The sequence below is a fragment of the Talaromyces marneffei genome, chromosome 1 (genome assembly GCF_009556855.1).
Source record: "Talaromyces marneffei chromosome 1, complete sequence".
NCBI lineage: Eukaryota > Fungi > Ascomycota > Eurotiomycetes > Eurotiales > Trichocomaceae > Talaromyces > Talaromyces marneffei.
In genome coordinates this window covers 658046-674918 of record NC_072348.1, presented here as the reverse complement: position 1 = coordinate 674918, position 16873 = coordinate 658046, and the positions used below count along the sequence as shown (strand labels likewise).

Sequence of the window (16873 nt, the reverse complement as noted above, 5' to 3'; positions counted from 1 at the left end):
ATAGGTATATAAATCAAGTATATGGAACGAATCGCAAGTATAGAGACATAGAGCTCACTTAGCTCGCCCACCTAATTGTAGGAGACGTTGAAGATGGTTTTACTACATAGTAAACCCGAGATAGAAATGCGGAGCAAGAGCGGAAACGTTACGTGGAATCTCCGCCAACGGCCAATCAACATTGCTCCTTCCATCTGCCATGTATACACAACACCTACACCTACATCTTGCAATTTTGTAACTTCGAAAGCGGCAGCACAATCAATTGAAGAGACAATCAGCCCATTGTCTCTCACTTTGACTGATGCTCTGCTAGCCAGACATAAAAAATGCATATCCAATTCAGTTCCTACCTACTTTGGTCCTCGTTTGCATTAGGCTGTGCCTATGCTACGAACGATGTTTCCGTACTGATCAACGAAGCCGCCAGAGCGAACAACCAGTCGCTGCTATGGGGCCCGTACAAGTCGAATTTATATTTTGGAGTTCGACCTCGAATTCCTAAAAGTCTGACGGCTGGGTTGATGTGGGCGAAGGTCGATGACTATGCGACTGCGCAAGCGAGTGCGTTAGCTACCTCTTCTGTTTTCCTTGACAAAGCTAACTCCGTCAAGACTTCAGGCATACTTGCGAACAAAACGAAGGCATGCGAGGATATGGCTGGGACGAATACGACGTGCGCAGAGGTGGTCGCCAATCGATCCATGATGTCGGTAACTCGATTGACCTCACCATCGATTTCGTCAAGGTACCTGGAGGACTGCACGGAGGCAGCTGGGCGGCTCGAGTGAAAGGAACACCAAGAGAAGATGCCCCTGAGGATTTATATACGTCAATGGTTTTCTATGCTTCGCTTGAAGGTCTCGGTTCTTTACACGTGGATAATGCTGTTGAGCAGCAAATAGGGTTGAAAGAGGACGTGAGGCTAAAGGGAATGACTCCGGAGCTTGGTGATTTTACACTCAGTGTTACCACTGGCCCGGAAAGTAACAGCCATCCTCAATTTGATCATCCCAGCGGCGCCGAGAAGCCTTTGAATCGTCCTTTAATTGCTAGTGTGGAAACACCACCGGACAACTTGTGGCAAGCCAAGGGTAAGCAGAACCCACATGGATGGTATGAATCACGACTGACATGCAAATATAGCATTGATGTTTACCGCCATGAAGCCCGAAGTCGAAGGCTGGCTTGCTAAATACGGCACTGATGCACCTCCGCCACCCGCTCAGCTCTTCACTTTGCCCAATCATCCTGGAGCCGGTAACATACATTTTGTGCAGTATGTCTTTGAGGGCGCCTTTGAGTTTGACATTCTTTTCGAATCTGGTTCCGCCTCCGAGCCCGTTACCTGTGAGTTTGACAAGCTATCCTTGCTATTTGCTTTCTGTACTGACATAATACAGCTGAGACCCTAACAAAGAAGATTGACGAGATGTCCTCTTCTTTCTCGAGCCAATATGAGAATATCTTCGCTCCTCAACCCCCATTCGACAAGGCAGAGTACTTGGAATTCTCCAAGTCCATGTTCTCCAACTTGGTTGGAGGCATTGGTTACTTCTATGGCAGCGGTTTGGTTGATCGATCCGAAGCTCCTGAATACGAAGAGGAGAACGAAGGCTTCTGGGAGGAGGCCGCAGAGGCCAGATCACGAGTACAACCCACCGAAGAAGACCCTCATGAACTGTTTACTTGTATTCCTTCCCGGCCATTCTTCCCTCGTGGTTTCTTGTGGGACGAAGGCTTCCACCTCATTCCAGTGGTTGACTGGGATCTTGATTTGACTCTTGATATTGTACAAAGTTGGTTCAACCTCATGGACGAAGATGGTTGGATTGCGCGAGAGCAGATCCTAGGAGCTGAGGCTCGTAGCAAGGTTCCCGCCGAGTTCACCGTTCAGTATCCTCACTACGCAAACCCGCCGACATTATTTATGGTGCTTGAAGCATTTGTCGACAAGTTGCAGGCCAATCAAAGCATTGTCGAGAACTCTGAACTCAATCGTGCCGACATTGCAGACAGCCTTCGATCTGCTCACCTCGAGAGCAAGGAATTGGCTGAATCATACTTGCATTCTATCTACCCCCTCCTCCGCAGACAATATTCCTGGTTCAAGAAGACTCAATGGGGGGATGTCAAGTCCTATGATCGCGAAGCTTATTCGAGCAAGGAAGCATACCGCTGGCGCGGACGTACAGTCCGGCATATCCTGACATCTGGTCTCGATGACTACCCTCGAGCTCAGCCCCCTCACCCCGGCGAACTCCACACGGACTTGATTAGCTGGATGGGCTTGATGAGTCGCTCCCTCCGTAAAATTGCAGCAGCAATTGGCGAGACCGAGGATGCAGATGAGTTTGCAATCTACGAATACGCTATTACCCGCAACATCGAAGATCTCCACTGGGACGAGGACGCCCAAACCTGGTGCGACGCAACCATTGACGAATACGAAGAAAGTGTCCATGTCTGTCACAAGGGTTATATCTCGATATTCCCCTTCTTGACAGGTATGGTCGGTCCTGACAGCCCACATCTCAAGGCTACTCTTGACCTCATTCGCAACTCTAATGAATTGTGGAGTGATTATGGCATTCGCAGTCTCAGTAAGAACGATGAGTTTTATAGTACCGATGAGAACTACTGGCGCAGTCCAGTGTGGATAAACATGAACTACATGATTCTGAAGAATCTATATGTAAGTCTGCCCAACAAACGGTAAATTACGTCGAAATGCTAACATTGACCTTTTACAGGACATTGCATCCTCCCAAAGCTCCCATAAAGCACAAGCAGCCGAAATCTACAACGACCTTCGCAAGAACCTGGTCGAGAATGTTTTCCGAGAATGGAAAGACACAGGTTTTGCCTGGGAGCAATACAACCCTGAGACAGGCAAGGGTCAACGTACCCAGCACTTTACTGGGTGGACGAGTTTGGTGGTGAAGATTATGAATATGCCGTATCTTACGGGTGCTGAACGGGGGCACGATGAACTGTGATGACTTCATAAGTGTGTGTTGATAGTATATCAATTGATGTATTTTGCTTCCCACGGAAGTGAGGGTTGGGTTGGATTTCATGGTTTGCATTTGTCGATTGTATTTATGTAACCTAGACTTTGTTACTTTGAGGTTGTATTAGATTTTGTACACGTATGTTGCAGTACTCATGGAAAAGTATATATCTCAACAAGATTTTTGTTCTATTATATTATGTATCACGTGAACAAGTTCCCTGGATCCTATCCGATATTTTCCAAAATCACTTCCAGAGTAGTAGCAGCAAGAATTAAAACGCCATCACCATGCATAACTCCTATACAAATAAAACGGTAGGCCCCGCCTATCAACGATGATATCTATGGTGTGCATCTCTACCACCTTCATGATCACGATCACGTCGCGGAGAACTTGACCGATGACGACCGGTACGACCAGCATCTCGATGACGGTCTGAATCTGGTCTTCGCTCGCGACGTTCTGGTCTTGGAGACCGCGACACGGAGCGAGACCTAGATCTATGTCGTTTGTGTTCGCGATCTTCACGGCGGTGATGATGACGGTGTTCTCTGTCTGCGTCTCGATCGTTTCTATGTCTTCCACTACGATCACGATCACGATGCTCGCGATCCCGTCTCCGGTCGTGATCTCGAGATCTATCACGTCTTGAGCGATGACCTCGATCCTTGCCGTCTTTCTCTTGTCCTGATATTCTCATGTCAGAATCCATGCCAATAGGTGCCAAAATCTCATCCTCAGCATCCTTCATCGCTGCTGCTCCTCCGTATGACCCAAATCCAAGCCCTCTGCCACCATCGCCGTCGGCCTTATCATCCACATCCGTCGACTCCTGGACAGCCTTTCGCACTTCACTCCCACCCAAAGGCGTCATATTTGCATTATTCGACGCACGCGGCGCAACAGGTAACCCCAACGCAAGTGCCATCGCATCCTGCTCAGCCTCTTTGATACGACGAATCTCCTCTTCGCGTTCTTGTTTCGCTTTCTCAGCGGACGACGCGTCGGACTTGGCGTACCAATTGAGATCGCGATTTTGTTGCCAGCGGCCTACGGGGGCCATGATGGAGTGGCCGAGGTATTTTTCGCGGTGGGAGGATTCTTTGACGTCGGACCATTTGAAGGAGTCGCGGCCGCCACTGAAGCTAAGTTAGAACGTGCACGAGAGTGTGGATGGGAGGGGTGCTTACCGGCTGCCTTCTTTTCGGACTCCTGCGACGAGATCCATGTTGAATAAATATACTGTCCTGATAACGATACAAAGTAGCGTGGACAATAGAGGTGTGTAGGAGAGAGGAAGAATGGGTGTGCTGGCTTATCTTATCGGGGAAATGCTTAACTAAGTTAACTACTCCGTAGTTAACTAGTTGGCCCCCAGGAATACCTATCATGACAGACCAATAGGAAGCCGTCTTGCGCTCCCACCACTCGTCATCCACAGAAAATCAATAAAGCAATAACCATCCTTTTTGTCGATCATCCTTCGATATGGCTTCTTTTTCTTCTCCACTAACTGCGAGACTAGTACTTGATAGCCCATCTTTCGGCCCTGTGTCTGATATTACTGCGACTTGTTCGATGTGCTCGGCTTGTGAAGTTCAGATATGTTTGTTAACTGCGACCATACAGGTAATATTTGCATAACTTCAGGATATTCTCAATGAGCTGACCAATATCCATACAGCCCACGATACTGCACTGACTTTAAACAACATTATTAGTTGATGTTGGACTTCACATATGTCTCTACTTGACTCGGATATTGATATGAGGCGATTTACCAACACTTCCACCCATACGTCATTGACTTCTCCTACTGAGAAGTCATAAAGCCATGCCCCAAAGGCCGTACATTATCCAGATAAATGATGGTCCAGGGCCCAAGCCAAAGAATGACTTGTGTCTTCATTCGCTCAATGTAGAGAAGGGAAGTCAAAGGGTAGGCAGAATCCATTCACAATGTGTTTGTACAATTACTAACTCAATACCTTGCATAGTTCCCTGAGTAAGATTTTCTAGCAAACGCAAACTGTCATGATACGAACAAATACTAATGACCTATAGGAGGGATGGAGTTACTCCTCCTCAAGCCTTATCATGGAGGAACAATCTTGTATGTGTTTCTACCAAGTTAATATTCACCCAATACTAAGTCAGCCACAGACAGCGCTGTCACAAAGGCGAAATCTGCTTTTCGTAGCATACAGCCATCAGATCTATGTGTGGGAGCCGGCTGGTCCGCGACAGGTCCTCGGCAGAAAGCCAGTCATGATCATAACGCCTGTGATGAGAGTGCCCGACGCAGAAGGATATATTTCCAGGAGATGCCCACACGGAATCAACAATATCCTCGTTGATGACCTCGGCCGAGACGAAATCTTACTTCTAGCTACGGACTCTGGAAACGTTTGTGGCTACCACGTCGAAAACGTATTTTCGTACATTGAATCTGCCAGATTACGCGGCGAGAAAGACACAATATTGGATCCCCGAATAGACCCGTTCTTCTGTGAGAATGTTGGTTTGAGCGCATGGGGCCTGGCCGTCCACAAATTTGCGCGGTTGATAGCTGTCAGCGCGAATACTGGAACAATTACTGTGTTCGCGTTTGCGCTTGCAGAGACGGATGCTGAACTTGATGCTGATTCAGGAGGTTTCTGGGCAGATTTTCCAGTGAGCTTTGAGCAGAACTGGATGCATATCAGATATGTATGGGAGTTTGCGGCATTACACGAATTATATCTCGCGAACCTTCATCGCTCACGGAACGTGAAAATATCATTTCAGGGACATGACACGAATATCCCCTCGGTGTCGTTCCTCAGTAGCGATCTTGATCCTGACGGAATGTGGATGGTCAGCACGGATATCGAGAACAAAGTGTTCATTTGGGCAATTTGGGACCATTTACACGCAGTTAGAGTGCTTGGTTTTGGAGATGGTGCTCCATCGCCAGGTATACTGCGAGACGACGAACGTGGATGGAGTGTACTAGCCCTAGATCCGCGAAGCTTTCGTATGCATCAATCATATTTTGAGGCATGTGGTGGCAAGGTTCTCCTTCGATCCTCTCAGCCCAGTAATGCTGTTTTGGATGTTACGAATCTTACCCAAGAGATCCCGGATGCATCCTCTGTGTTCAATTCTGTCATTCTTACTGGTGATGATAGCCCTGAGGAGCCAGTACTTCCGAATATTTTCGACAGACATTCCCGGATCAGGTCAGACAGTTCTTCAACCAATAGTAAAGAAAGTTTATCGCCAACCACTTCTGTCATGGAGCAATCTAGTGACATCAAGGAGCTCTCGGATTCAATTACCCAAAACCAGAGCACGACAGAGAATACTGCTTCGCATTCTCCGCGACAAGGCGAGTGGCATCCTGCCAATGAGCATATCGCATCTTTCCTGCGTTCGATTATGGATGGGACATTACCTCAAGATTACACCAACGATGAGGATGACAATATGACCTCATCTGATAGCGACAGTGAGAATAGTTTAGATGAAGGGGATATAGACATCGGCCTAGAAACAACTTCTCAAAACACCTTGAACCCACGCGATCCGAACGACTTACGTCCGTTACTCAACTTGGACTTTATCGACACGGACGTGTCTCCACGCAACCCGTATGCTTCCTCCAAACACATATGCTCGGAATTTCCAATCCTGCACTTTTCCGAAACAGACATTCGTCTTTTAGAAGGTCCGTTTGTGGACCATCCTTCTGTCGTATCCGGTGGGCCTCTGCGACAACAGCTCCCTCCCACGTTCTGGTCCCTGGAGTCATATGACAGGTTCAATATGGTGAAGTACCTGCCCGAAGCTGGCATTGTTATTGCTGCGACTCAAAAGGGCCGGGCAGCGGTTATCACGCTGACACAGGTTGCCAACCGGAATTATGCGCTTCGCATCAACTGGATGATCCCTTTCGCTTCTCAAGAACAACGCGCTGAACGTCCTCTGGCAGGACTATTGGGTCTGGCTGTTAGTCCGATGCAAGGTTTTGAGAGACAGCCAGATGTAGTCCACGTGCCGCGCGGTGTTACCAGTCATGATAATTTTTCATTTCATTATCGAGCACACGAATCTGAGTCCAGTAATGCTGACCAGAACTGGGAATGGCAGTATGACAGCGAAACAGACTCAAACGAGAGTGGTGAAGACAGCTCCTCTTCGTCTGAATCTGCCCAAGAACTCACATTTGCCGAGAGCCATGGCACAGCGAACTGGAACCATATGCCTCGGGAATCATGGCACGGCGTCATGCCATCTCGGCACTATCGTGTTATGCTCACATATGCTGACCACACGGTTATGAGCTATGAATTTTGGTACGATTGGGCTGATATTGCCGTCGGTGACTCATCCATCGCCTGTGAGGAGGAAGAGGAAGAGCAAGAGCAAGATTACGAACAAATGCTAGGAGGGCGACTTGAAAGTAATCGCCAAGACCATCTCTTATTATAACCATAGATGTTTATATGCCATAACTACTACATCGTACGTACTCCTCATAGTAATAGATGGATCAGCTACTTAGATAGGCAATGCACACACATACTTCCCAATCAAGCTAGCCCAACCGCCACTAGCCTTACACAGTACGACACCAATGACGAGTCACGCATCTGATTGGCTCACAATTAAAACATGCTCAGCCACACGAGTCTCCACCTCCAGAATGTGGAATGATCTCATTGGAGGCGCAGGGCTGCAGCTGATCGACGGCGGGAAAGAGTCAGCCCGAGCCACGGTTCCTTCCTGTCGTCTCCACTTCATTATTTACTATTATTATTTTCTAGACTTGATCTGTTTTTCGAGTGAGAGACAAAGAGCGAGAGAGAGAGAGAAAGAGAGAGTATATATACATAGTATATACCTGTGACAGTCGTCACACCTAAAGAGAGAAGAAAGGAAAGCTCACTGACTCATACATCCCTCTACATCGCGGCCATGGCGCCAACACCTGATTATTATCATGACCTCGACCGCTCGATAATCCTACGACGCAGTCTCACAAACGTCAACCACACTCAAGCAATCACACTCGGTATAATCGCCTTGTACGTGGTCATAATCGCTCTGCTATGGAATCTGCCCTACGTTCGCTGGTCGCTCTGGCCATTCAAGGTACATCTCGCTCACCCTTCCACTATCGTTTTAAATGACAACTGAGAATATTGGCAGATGTTGGTCATCGCATTCCACGAATTCGGCCACGCCATAACCGCCGTCTGTACTGGTGGCCGCGTAAAATCCATCTCCCTCGACCCCCATGAAGGCGGCGTGACGCACATGGTCGGCGGCGCAAGCGCCATTACTCTGCCCGCAGGCTACTTGGGCTCATCGCTGATCGGCGCACTACTCATATTCTGTGGCTTTGATATTGTGGCTAGCAAGATCGCAAGTATTGCTCTCGGAGCTTGTTTCCTGTTGACGCTCTGGTGGGCACGCAAGGATTGGTTGACGATTGTCACCATTTTGGCGGCGGTGGGGTTGTTGGTTGGCTTTTGGTTTATTGCACATGCTGAGGCTTTGAGGTTTCTTGTTGTATGTCTCCCTCTCCCTCCTTTTCTCTCGCCTTTCTCTTGCCTTTCTTTCGCTAATTATAGAATGGCAGCTATTCATCGGCGTCATGTCCTGCCTTTACAGCGCATGGGACATTTGCGACGACCTCATCCTCCGCAAAGTCAACACCTCAGATGCAAGCGTCTTCGCCAAACGCTATGGTGGCTCCTCGCAATGCTGGGGCGTGATTTGGTCCTTGATCTCGGTGGCATTTATGGCTGCTGCGATTGTTGCGGGGCTGGCGGCTTTTGAACAGAGTTTTGCGCAGCAGGAGAGTGATTCCAATCATTTTATTCCGACCAAAATTTGAGCTGTTTTTGTGTGTTACCAGCTGGGAGCGAAGGTTGGAGCTATCGGAGCATGGGTTGGTTTGGTGGAGTTTTATTATTCATTGATGATGGTGATGGGTTTACGACGATGCACGACATTTTTTCTTAAACCTCTTTTCGGTTTGTTGGTATGCTGCTTATCTCGCTGGTGGATTTGTCTGCATTGGTTCTGTCTGTTTGTTCACTTTGCTTTAATAACGATATCGCCTTATGTTTGTATTTATGAACACGATGTATTTTTATATCGTCCTAGATAATCAAACAACCTACCTAGGTACCTGAGCCTGAGCATGTTGTTGAATTGAATCACAAAGCTTGCTTTTTTTTTAATTGGATTATTCGTTTTTTTGGTTCGTATACGTAGAGGTAAGTAATATATCATAACTGTGGCATAAATTCGTACATTATAGAAAACCCCTCCTTTGCACCAGCAACGAAACACAACAATAACGCCTAGTGATGATTATCCCTGAATCGCCAGACCCATCCAAATAATGCTTGTTGTTAATGTGAAAATAATGTATGTACTATGGTTTCGTAGCGGTACTAGGACCAGCGTCTTCTGCCTGACTGATTGAGGCAACTGTTATATTCTCTCGACTCAGCAACTGACGGAGTTCAGGAGATATAACCCTCTCTTTCTTCGCTGCTCCAGCGTTATCTGTCGGACGAGCGGGCGATTTCCCCTTTTGAGCGCGTGAATCGGCTTGGATACCGACACCGTTGGGTACTGGGAAGTTGTTCTTCTTGTCAACAGCTTGGACTACTCGCTCAAAACGGCGGAAGAGTGATTCTGCGCGTGTAAGGATAGGAACAAGCTCCATTGTATTTGAGAGTTCGTTGACTATTAAAATGTTAGTTCCAGTTCGTTATAGCAACATTGGAAACGTACTGTATTTCAAAACCTCATCAAAATGCTTGAGATGGTCTATGATGACTTCTCGGTGCTTCTCCAGAATCGCTAACGCGATAAACAGGTGGAAGCTGCTAGAGTAGTAATTCGTCCACAATGTTTCCCATAATCGAAGGATGTCACCCCATTCGAATTCGCGCTTGTACCATACCAAAAGCATACGGAAAAAGAAGAAGAAATTAGTGCTGTCGGCGGATTGAAGGTGAAGGTAGAGCTGAGGATCCATGAGTTGAACCAGATGATCTAGTGTTAGAAGCTGAGCACGCATGCCTGATTGATCCCGTAGGAAGTTTCGTTCCTAATAAAAGAGTTAGTTTTAGACATAAATCACAGCTCGCTGAATTGCAGTTTTACCATTCGCTCCATGAAACCGACGAACCCCCAAAACGCCACCGCATCATCCTGCATAACAGCATAAATCGGTGCAAGGAGGTCACTCATTCCTTGAACATATCCCAGTCCAGGGTTATACTCGTGATAAGTCAGGAGCATATCTTTCATCTGCTCCAAGTGAACATTTGTCCCCGCATCGGCAAATGGCGAGTCAGGATCAGGATGAGGTATATCTTCTCCAGAAAACAGTGGGATCGTCCTGTCGGTACGATGGACATCTTTTTCGATACGCGCTTTCTGCTCCTTCCAAGACTCGTATTCCTTGCTTGAGGTGTCTCCGTCAACCATCCTCTCCCACCATGCTCCCTTTAACCTCACATATTGATCTCTTCGAGAGTTCATGATAGCTCGGCGATCATCCTCGCTGCTGTTCCATGGATATACACCCAATAAATAGAGCCAAGCCTCCTTGCGGACGCCATCGTTGGGATCAAGGCCGCCATGAAAGATTCGTTCTTTGACCTTATCGACAGTAATCTGTAAATGGCCATCGTGGCTATTGAACCAACTATTCCATTCTTGTAATGTTACCGGTTTCCGACGCTCCTGTAAAGACATTGTCCCCGTCTCGAGCTCAAGGATTTCAAATTGTCCAACAGAACTATCCTCTGATGCGAGCATATCCTGCGCCGTCCAGATACGTTGATTTCTTTCTCGTTCACTTTGTTCGGCAATGTTCATCGCCCATCGTGCAAGATAGATCCTCGCGCTGTCAAACTCATTTTGTAGTGTTTGTATCTCGGGGTTCTTCATTAATCGTCGCACTTGCGTTGGTATAATAGGATTTTCAGCCAGGTCATTTGCAGTCCGTCTTGTGAAAGTGGTAATCCGACTGAGTCCCTCCAGGACTTTCCATCTCGTCTCCTTTAGAGCTTTAGTAATAGGATCCATGGTGGCATCACGTGGTGCTTGACTTGAAGAAGCGCCTTTGGCTGCATCTGATTTAGATCCAAGGGAGCGACCGAATGAAAGTTTATCTTCCTCCGATGGATTGATGAGGTATTTGCTTGGATCAGCACCAGCTCGTTGAACGTCCACATACCGTCTCACCCATCGCAGGACTTCATCTCCACCCCAAAACATGCTACCGTCCGCCGAGAAAGGGTCAAAACTCTCACGAGTCATCCTTCGTTTCTGTAATATAGTAGACTCGCACTCGTTGTCGTGAAAGAACAGAGCTGGAAAGTTGTCTCCCGACCTAGTGCAAATAACTAGACTCCCATACCACCACCCAAGACTTGGTGGTCGCACCCACAAGGAATATATCTCTGAGAGCGGGACGGCAAAAGCATACATGCCGATTGTATCAGAATATGTAGTCATCGTAGGAAGTGCAGGGACGAGGTAGGTCTGTCGAGGCGGAGAGTTATTTTCGGAAAGGTCGACTTTTACATAGGTGTCATAAGCGTCGCCCATGGCGGACTCAGGCACCCATGCGAGGAGATAGGATGCAGCATCCTTCTGTGAGGAGGACGCAGATGTATTTTGAGACGTCGGGACGGTTACGGGCTTTTGTTGAAGCAGCGCAATGAAGCCCGGGATGTTGTCTTTTGCCGACGGTGTAGGGTGGATATACACCTGGTTTGGTAAAGAATTAGATTCAACCTTATAGAGTTACTTTACCAATGTGGTTCTAAGTACCTTGCTCTTTGAGAATAGAAGTTTTACGCCCCTCCCCGAACTGGAATGCGCAATGGTGTTGTATTCATGTTCTTCATCGTCGCTGATATCGTAGTATGACGCCGACGGAGATGGCGGCGATGGCGGCGGGGTCAGCTTTGATGTGCCTGCCATTTTGGAGTTCAAAAGTTATCGGAGGTGTAGCCGCACACGCAGGAAAGATATAGAAATCAAATAGAGATCAAAGACCTATCAAGTATGCCATTGATTCGGTGAAAGCAGAGGGATGAGGTTGAGGCAAGAAAGAATGGTGGATGCCTGGCAGAAAAGAAAGAGTCAGCTGCAGACGTCACGACGTAATCGGTAATCCGGCTTATCGCAGCTCTATCGGGCTAGACCCGCTACATACACTAATGAACCCTAACCTCATAACCCTAATTAATACAACAACGACAAGAAACGACTGCCTTGAAAAAATTGTTGCAGGTACGAAAGTCGTAAAAAAAAAGGCAAGAATCTCACTCAGATAATCAATTGGTAGATAAGCCCTACTATACAAGAAATATACAAAACAGAAACATGCATCCTTATCCTTGCACCTTGCGATAGCTTGGAGGCTTCCAAGATCGTTTGATGACCTTGCCCACCCATACAGGTATCACAGAAACAGCGCATACGGCAACAACACGCCAAAGCCAGTCTACTGTAATAATAAACTCCAAATCAAAATAGTCTCCTAAAAATGGAATACTGGCTGCATAGACTAACGCCGTCCCGACGATGCAGAATATCATAATGGGATGCCAGGTTGTAACGGCGATGGCGACCATAAGTAGCTCGTTCAGAATCAGAGTTGTGAATGAAACGCTGATGAGACGTTTGCCAGTAGTCGTATTCAAGAGGAGTTGGGACAGGCCTTGGATAACGGAACCCTGGTAGACAGAGATAAAGACCCATCCAAAGAATGATTGGTAGCTTAAGCTGCGGCCGCTCTTTAATTCTTTGTATAGTTCGGGGTATAGGTTGGCCAGCTCTTCGTCGACATCTTTATCGAGGACAAGAGAAAACACCGGTGCATTTGTGTATACAGTTGCGTAGCCGACCATTAGCCAGTTGATGAACAAGCCTTTAGGATCAAAATGACTGGCGATACTGTACATGGTCTGACACGCACTGATGATCAGACCACGGTGCATGATGAATTGGCCTAGTTTGGCCGATCTCTTGTAAGAGTTGCGACCGTGCCAGACTAGCAGTTTGGTGATGTGGTGGAATTGCGTAATGCTGAAATCTGCGGCCAAAGAGGCTTGTCGACCCTCTTTCCCAACAATACCAATGCCAACGTCGGCAGCCTGAATCATGGATACATCGTTACCCCCATCGCCAATACAGCAGACTCTTTTCTTAGTATGTTGTCGAATCAACTCTGCAACTTCTGCTTTCTGGGTTGGAGAACATCGACAAGCAACCACAGCAGGAAGAGTGACTGCTACGGTGATGAATGCAGACCGAAACTGGCCGAGCATTAGAGATAGAGATTCTCCATCAATCAAAAGACAAGCATCGGTCTTATGTCGGAGAAAATCCAGCGTCTCGAGAGCTGCTGCTTTTTCTTTTAGTTTGGAAACGGTGTGAATGTATTGACCTCGAGCAACAAGTTTGGCGGAAATTGCTACACATCTTGCTGTTTCGACTTTATCTCCAGTCAACATCCACACCCTGACTCCGGCGTTTCGAAGTAATTCAAGAGATGGCTTCACGTCTCGCTGAAGACGGTCTTCTACACCGGTAACTCCTAAAAGCTCAAGATCACGCTCAAGGAATCCACCAACAACTTTTGCCATTCCAGCGTCGCGGTCCTGTAACGCCATAGAGGCCTCCTTGTATGCAGCGGTGAAGCCACGATACTGTTCCAGAGAAAGTTTTCGCCGACCAACAACCAATGTACGCAATCCTTCTCTTGCCATATTAGCAGTTTCTTCATCTAGCCAGTCATTCGCTGCAACGATAGATGACATAACTGTGTCTGCTCCTTTTTGGTAAAACCAGATCTCAGGCTCAGAGTCTGAAGATGCTGTGCCCGTTGTGCCGTGGTCGAATTGGACAATGATGCCCATACGTTTGCTTTCCGATGTAAAAGGAAAAACTTCTAAAATCTGGACCCGGACGACGAGTTTGTTTGTACTTGTTGACTCGAGCAAGATGGTTTTGCGGTCACGGTAAGCTACACGAAGTCCGACCTCCTCAGTGTACTTGACAATAGCAATCTCATCAGGAGATGAAGCCTGATAATTGATAACTCTGCGTCCGTCTTCCTGGTCTGTGGTTGGGGTGACATTGTGGCATAGAGCCAGAGCTAGTAACAAGTCCCTTACTCGAGTACCAATTTCTCTCCTCGTTCGGGTGGCAGCCCCGGTACCAACTTGGGCACCGAAAACTGTTGATGGTGTAATTAGAGACTGACGACTGCTATCAGATATAGCGAAACCTTGTTTGATATATGATGCAACTTCGTCCATAGCTTCGTTGGCATACGAAACGGTGCCAACATGAATTTTCTTCAATTCCATCTCTGTTTTTGTAAGCAACTAGTATAAAATATTGAAGGAACAAATAACTTACCATTCTGCGTCAGCGTACCCGTCTTATCGGAAAGCAAATACTCAATGCGACCTAGGTCCTCGGGTATTGTGCTCGTCCTGACAACAGTCCCAGGGATATCGAGGTCACGTTCTATGAATCTGCCGTATATAGTTTTTGCCATATCGAGATTCACCCGCAAACTCATAGGGATGATTGTTGAATACAGAATCAAGTAAATCATTATGGCAACGTACCACTTCTTGTCATTCGTTGGTTGGAAACCTTCAAGTGCTACCAGGACTATCGATAACAAAAATGTCAGCACGCACAATATTTTTGTAAGGTTGTTGATCTCGTATTCAAGTAGGCCGATTTTGGACCTCGATGGTGATATTGACATTGCGGACCTAGTCTGGGATCCAGTATATATGATGACTGCAAATGTGATGGTATTTGATGCAAGCACAGTGTTGGCCCAGGCAGTATTGTCTATGCTCAACGGTGCAGACTTGGTGTCACTTTCAACTTCGGCATTTTCGTTTGAGTCGCCGTTTTCTGGAGTCGTGGGCTTGCTGACGGGAGGATCATATGAACTGTACAGAGGGGGGAGCAATTCGATTTTGCCTATGAACTCGTTGATACGCTTGTCGGGGGCGCTGGCGTGAACTTTTAAGCGTTGCAAATCACGCAAGTCAAGTGTTTGAGAAAGGGTTGCAGGAAGTCGAAGTTTCCAATCGGTCTCTCCATCAAGCTGATCGGTGCGTATAAAGGTATCACTGGCGCCACTGGCTTGAACTGCTTCCTCCGTATTTCCTACCTCTCCATCCGCACGATCGTTTGCTGAGGGAGCTCCCGAGCTTGCCTCAAGGAGGTCGACATCAAGTGCCTGAAGTGCGTCAACAACTTCTGGCTGCACAGTCGATTCCGTTACCGTACTTTTCAAAATGACAACATCTGCGGGCAGTCGTTGGTCTTTCTTGATCTTCAGCACTTCCCCGACTTTCAAATCTCGCGACTTCTTCGTAATTTCGTAAATATTTTCACTAAGCCTTGAGTCTGGCATATTCCTCGAATTCCCTGCAGCAGGTGGCCCAAAAGACAAAACAGTAAACTCTTCGGCATTTGCTTCGGCATCCCTTCTTCTTCGGTCAATATCATCCCAGGCTTCTTTACCCAAGGATATAGAGACAACGAAAGCCAGAGGAGCAATATAGGATGACATATAGCCAATTCGAAGGACGGGTACGACTTGTGAGAGCGCCACGAGCAAGAAGTACAGGTTGAAGAAGAACGAAAATTCATTATAAAGGGTACGTGGAAGAAAGCTCCACGGGGTATATTTGGCGTTTGAGACCGCATTCGCTGGGAACTTTAGGTGTTGTGTCTGGCCGACCAGAACCTCTCGTGCAGCCGCAGAGCTTGATGGTGCATCCGAAGTCCGCGACGGTGCGTTGGAGCGGAAACTGGGAAGTCGAGACTTGGCCGAACGACGGTCATCAAAGGATGTGTTACTTCTTCTCTGTCCACTCAAAAGAGGGGCGTCATCCTCGTGCGAATTGAAAGCGATATCATCCCGGTCATCAAATAAACTGTCAAGGTCATGCTCCGCCCCTTGATGTTCTCGACTCCACAGCCGGTTCCTCTTGCGAGTGCGCAGGTTTCTTAAAGCTATTCGAGCCCCGTAGCCATCGCCTTGTCTATTATAGTCTCGACTTGTCCTCGACCCTTGGCGATACCTTGTAGTTTCTGAATCGAGCTCTTCGAGGTCTAGGTCATCGTCGGTAGGAGGGTCGGAATGGTCGATGCCGTGAAGGTATTCTGCAGAGAGCGACATTATGTCGACGTGATTTCATTCGAACTCCGCAGGCAACGGTTTAATTGAGGAGCAGCCACAGCGAGCTCCTGTGAACACGACAGTAAGTCATATCAAGACGGTCTGCAAACGATGAATAGTCTGATGCAGCTCGCTGCGCGTTCGAGGTATATAATGGCAGGGATGCAGCGCTAAAGGTCATGAAAGAGAAAGCAATCCAGCCATAAAATTCACACTATTAAGTTGTTGATAGCCCTCTGCCTGCAAAGGGAAATCCTAAAATTCGAAATGCTGATTGTCCGTGATTCATCGATGCATCATGCTACATCATCGAAATGGAAGGTGCCTACGGCGGACGAATCACATGATTTGGTAGTACCTATTAAATCGCGCCACTAAAGTCCACGTTTCCACTTTCCATTTTCCACTTCATCTTTTGATAGCAGCCCCTTATTCTACAATCCACATGTGTACTTGGTTTGCAAGTTTTGTACTCTCGATTTGAAAGTCTCAAGCTTCAGGGTAAAGAACTCTAGTATGTAGAATGACGTTTTTTACAAGATCGCCTAACGGCACCTCCGCTCCCATCACGTCCGGGATTCAATTCAATCCCTAGCTAGGTATTCAATCT

General features: G+C 47.3%; 6 protein-coding genes across 6 annotated transcripts; 3 read left to right on the top strand and 3 right to left on the bottom strand.

The window, feature by feature from the left end:
- Positions 1-329: 329 nt before the first annotated feature.
- Positions 330-2999, top strand: EYB26_000250 (uncharacterized protein; the record flags this gene model as incomplete). The annotated part of the gene is made up of 5 exons (XM_054259567.1): positions 330-564; positions 615-1094; positions 1147-1350; positions 1404-2695; positions 2754-2999. The coding sequence occupies 5 exons, from the start codon at positions 330-332 to the stop codon at positions 2997-2999; spliced, it is 2457 nt and encodes an 818-aa protein (XP_054115542.1).
- Positions 3000-3345: 346 nt separating this feature from the next.
- On the bottom strand, positions 3346-4245 carry EYB26_000249 (uncharacterized protein; the record flags this gene model as incomplete). The annotated part of the gene is made up of 2 exons (XM_054259566.1): positions 3346-4156; positions 4208-4245. 2 exons carry the CDS (start codon positions 4243-4245, stop codon positions 3346-3348), a joined length of 849 nt encoding a protein of 282 aa, XP_054115541.1.
- Positions 4246-4851: 606 nt separating this feature from the next.
- On the top strand, positions 4852-7490 carry EYB26_000248 (uncharacterized protein; the record flags this gene model as incomplete). The annotated part of the gene is made up of 4 exons (XM_054259565.1): positions 4852-4956; positions 5015-5022; positions 5082-5130; positions 5181-7490. 4 exons carry the CDS (start codon positions 4852-4854, stop codon positions 7488-7490), a joined length of 2472 nt encoding a protein of 823 aa, XP_054115540.1.
- Positions 7491-7976: 486 nt separating this feature from the next.
- On the top strand, positions 7977-8901 carry EYB26_000247 (uncharacterized protein; the record flags this gene model as incomplete). Its single annotated transcript, XM_054259564.1, has 3 exons — positions 7977-8153; positions 8211-8573; positions 8644-8901. 3 exons carry the CDS (start codon positions 7977-7979, stop codon positions 8899-8901), a joined length of 798 nt encoding a protein of 265 aa, XP_054115539.1.
- A 546-nt stretch (positions 8902-9447) lies between these two features.
- On the bottom strand, positions 9448-12020 carry EYB26_000246 (uncharacterized protein; the record flags this gene model as incomplete). The annotated part of the gene is made up of 4 exons (XM_054259563.1): positions 9448-9764; positions 9813-10131; positions 10188-11804; positions 11868-12020. 4 exons carry the CDS (start codon positions 12018-12020, stop codon positions 9448-9450), a joined length of 2406 nt encoding a protein of 801 aa, XP_054115538.1.
- A 413-nt stretch (positions 12021-12433) lies between these two features.
- EYB26_000245 (uncharacterized protein) lies at positions 12434-16263 on the bottom strand (the record flags this gene model as incomplete). The annotated part of the gene is made up of 2 exons (XM_054259562.1): positions 12434-14418; positions 14469-16263. 2 exons carry the CDS (start codon positions 16261-16263, stop codon positions 12434-12436), a joined length of 3780 nt encoding a protein of 1259 aa, XP_054115537.1.
- Positions 16264-16873: the final 610 nt, after the last annotated feature.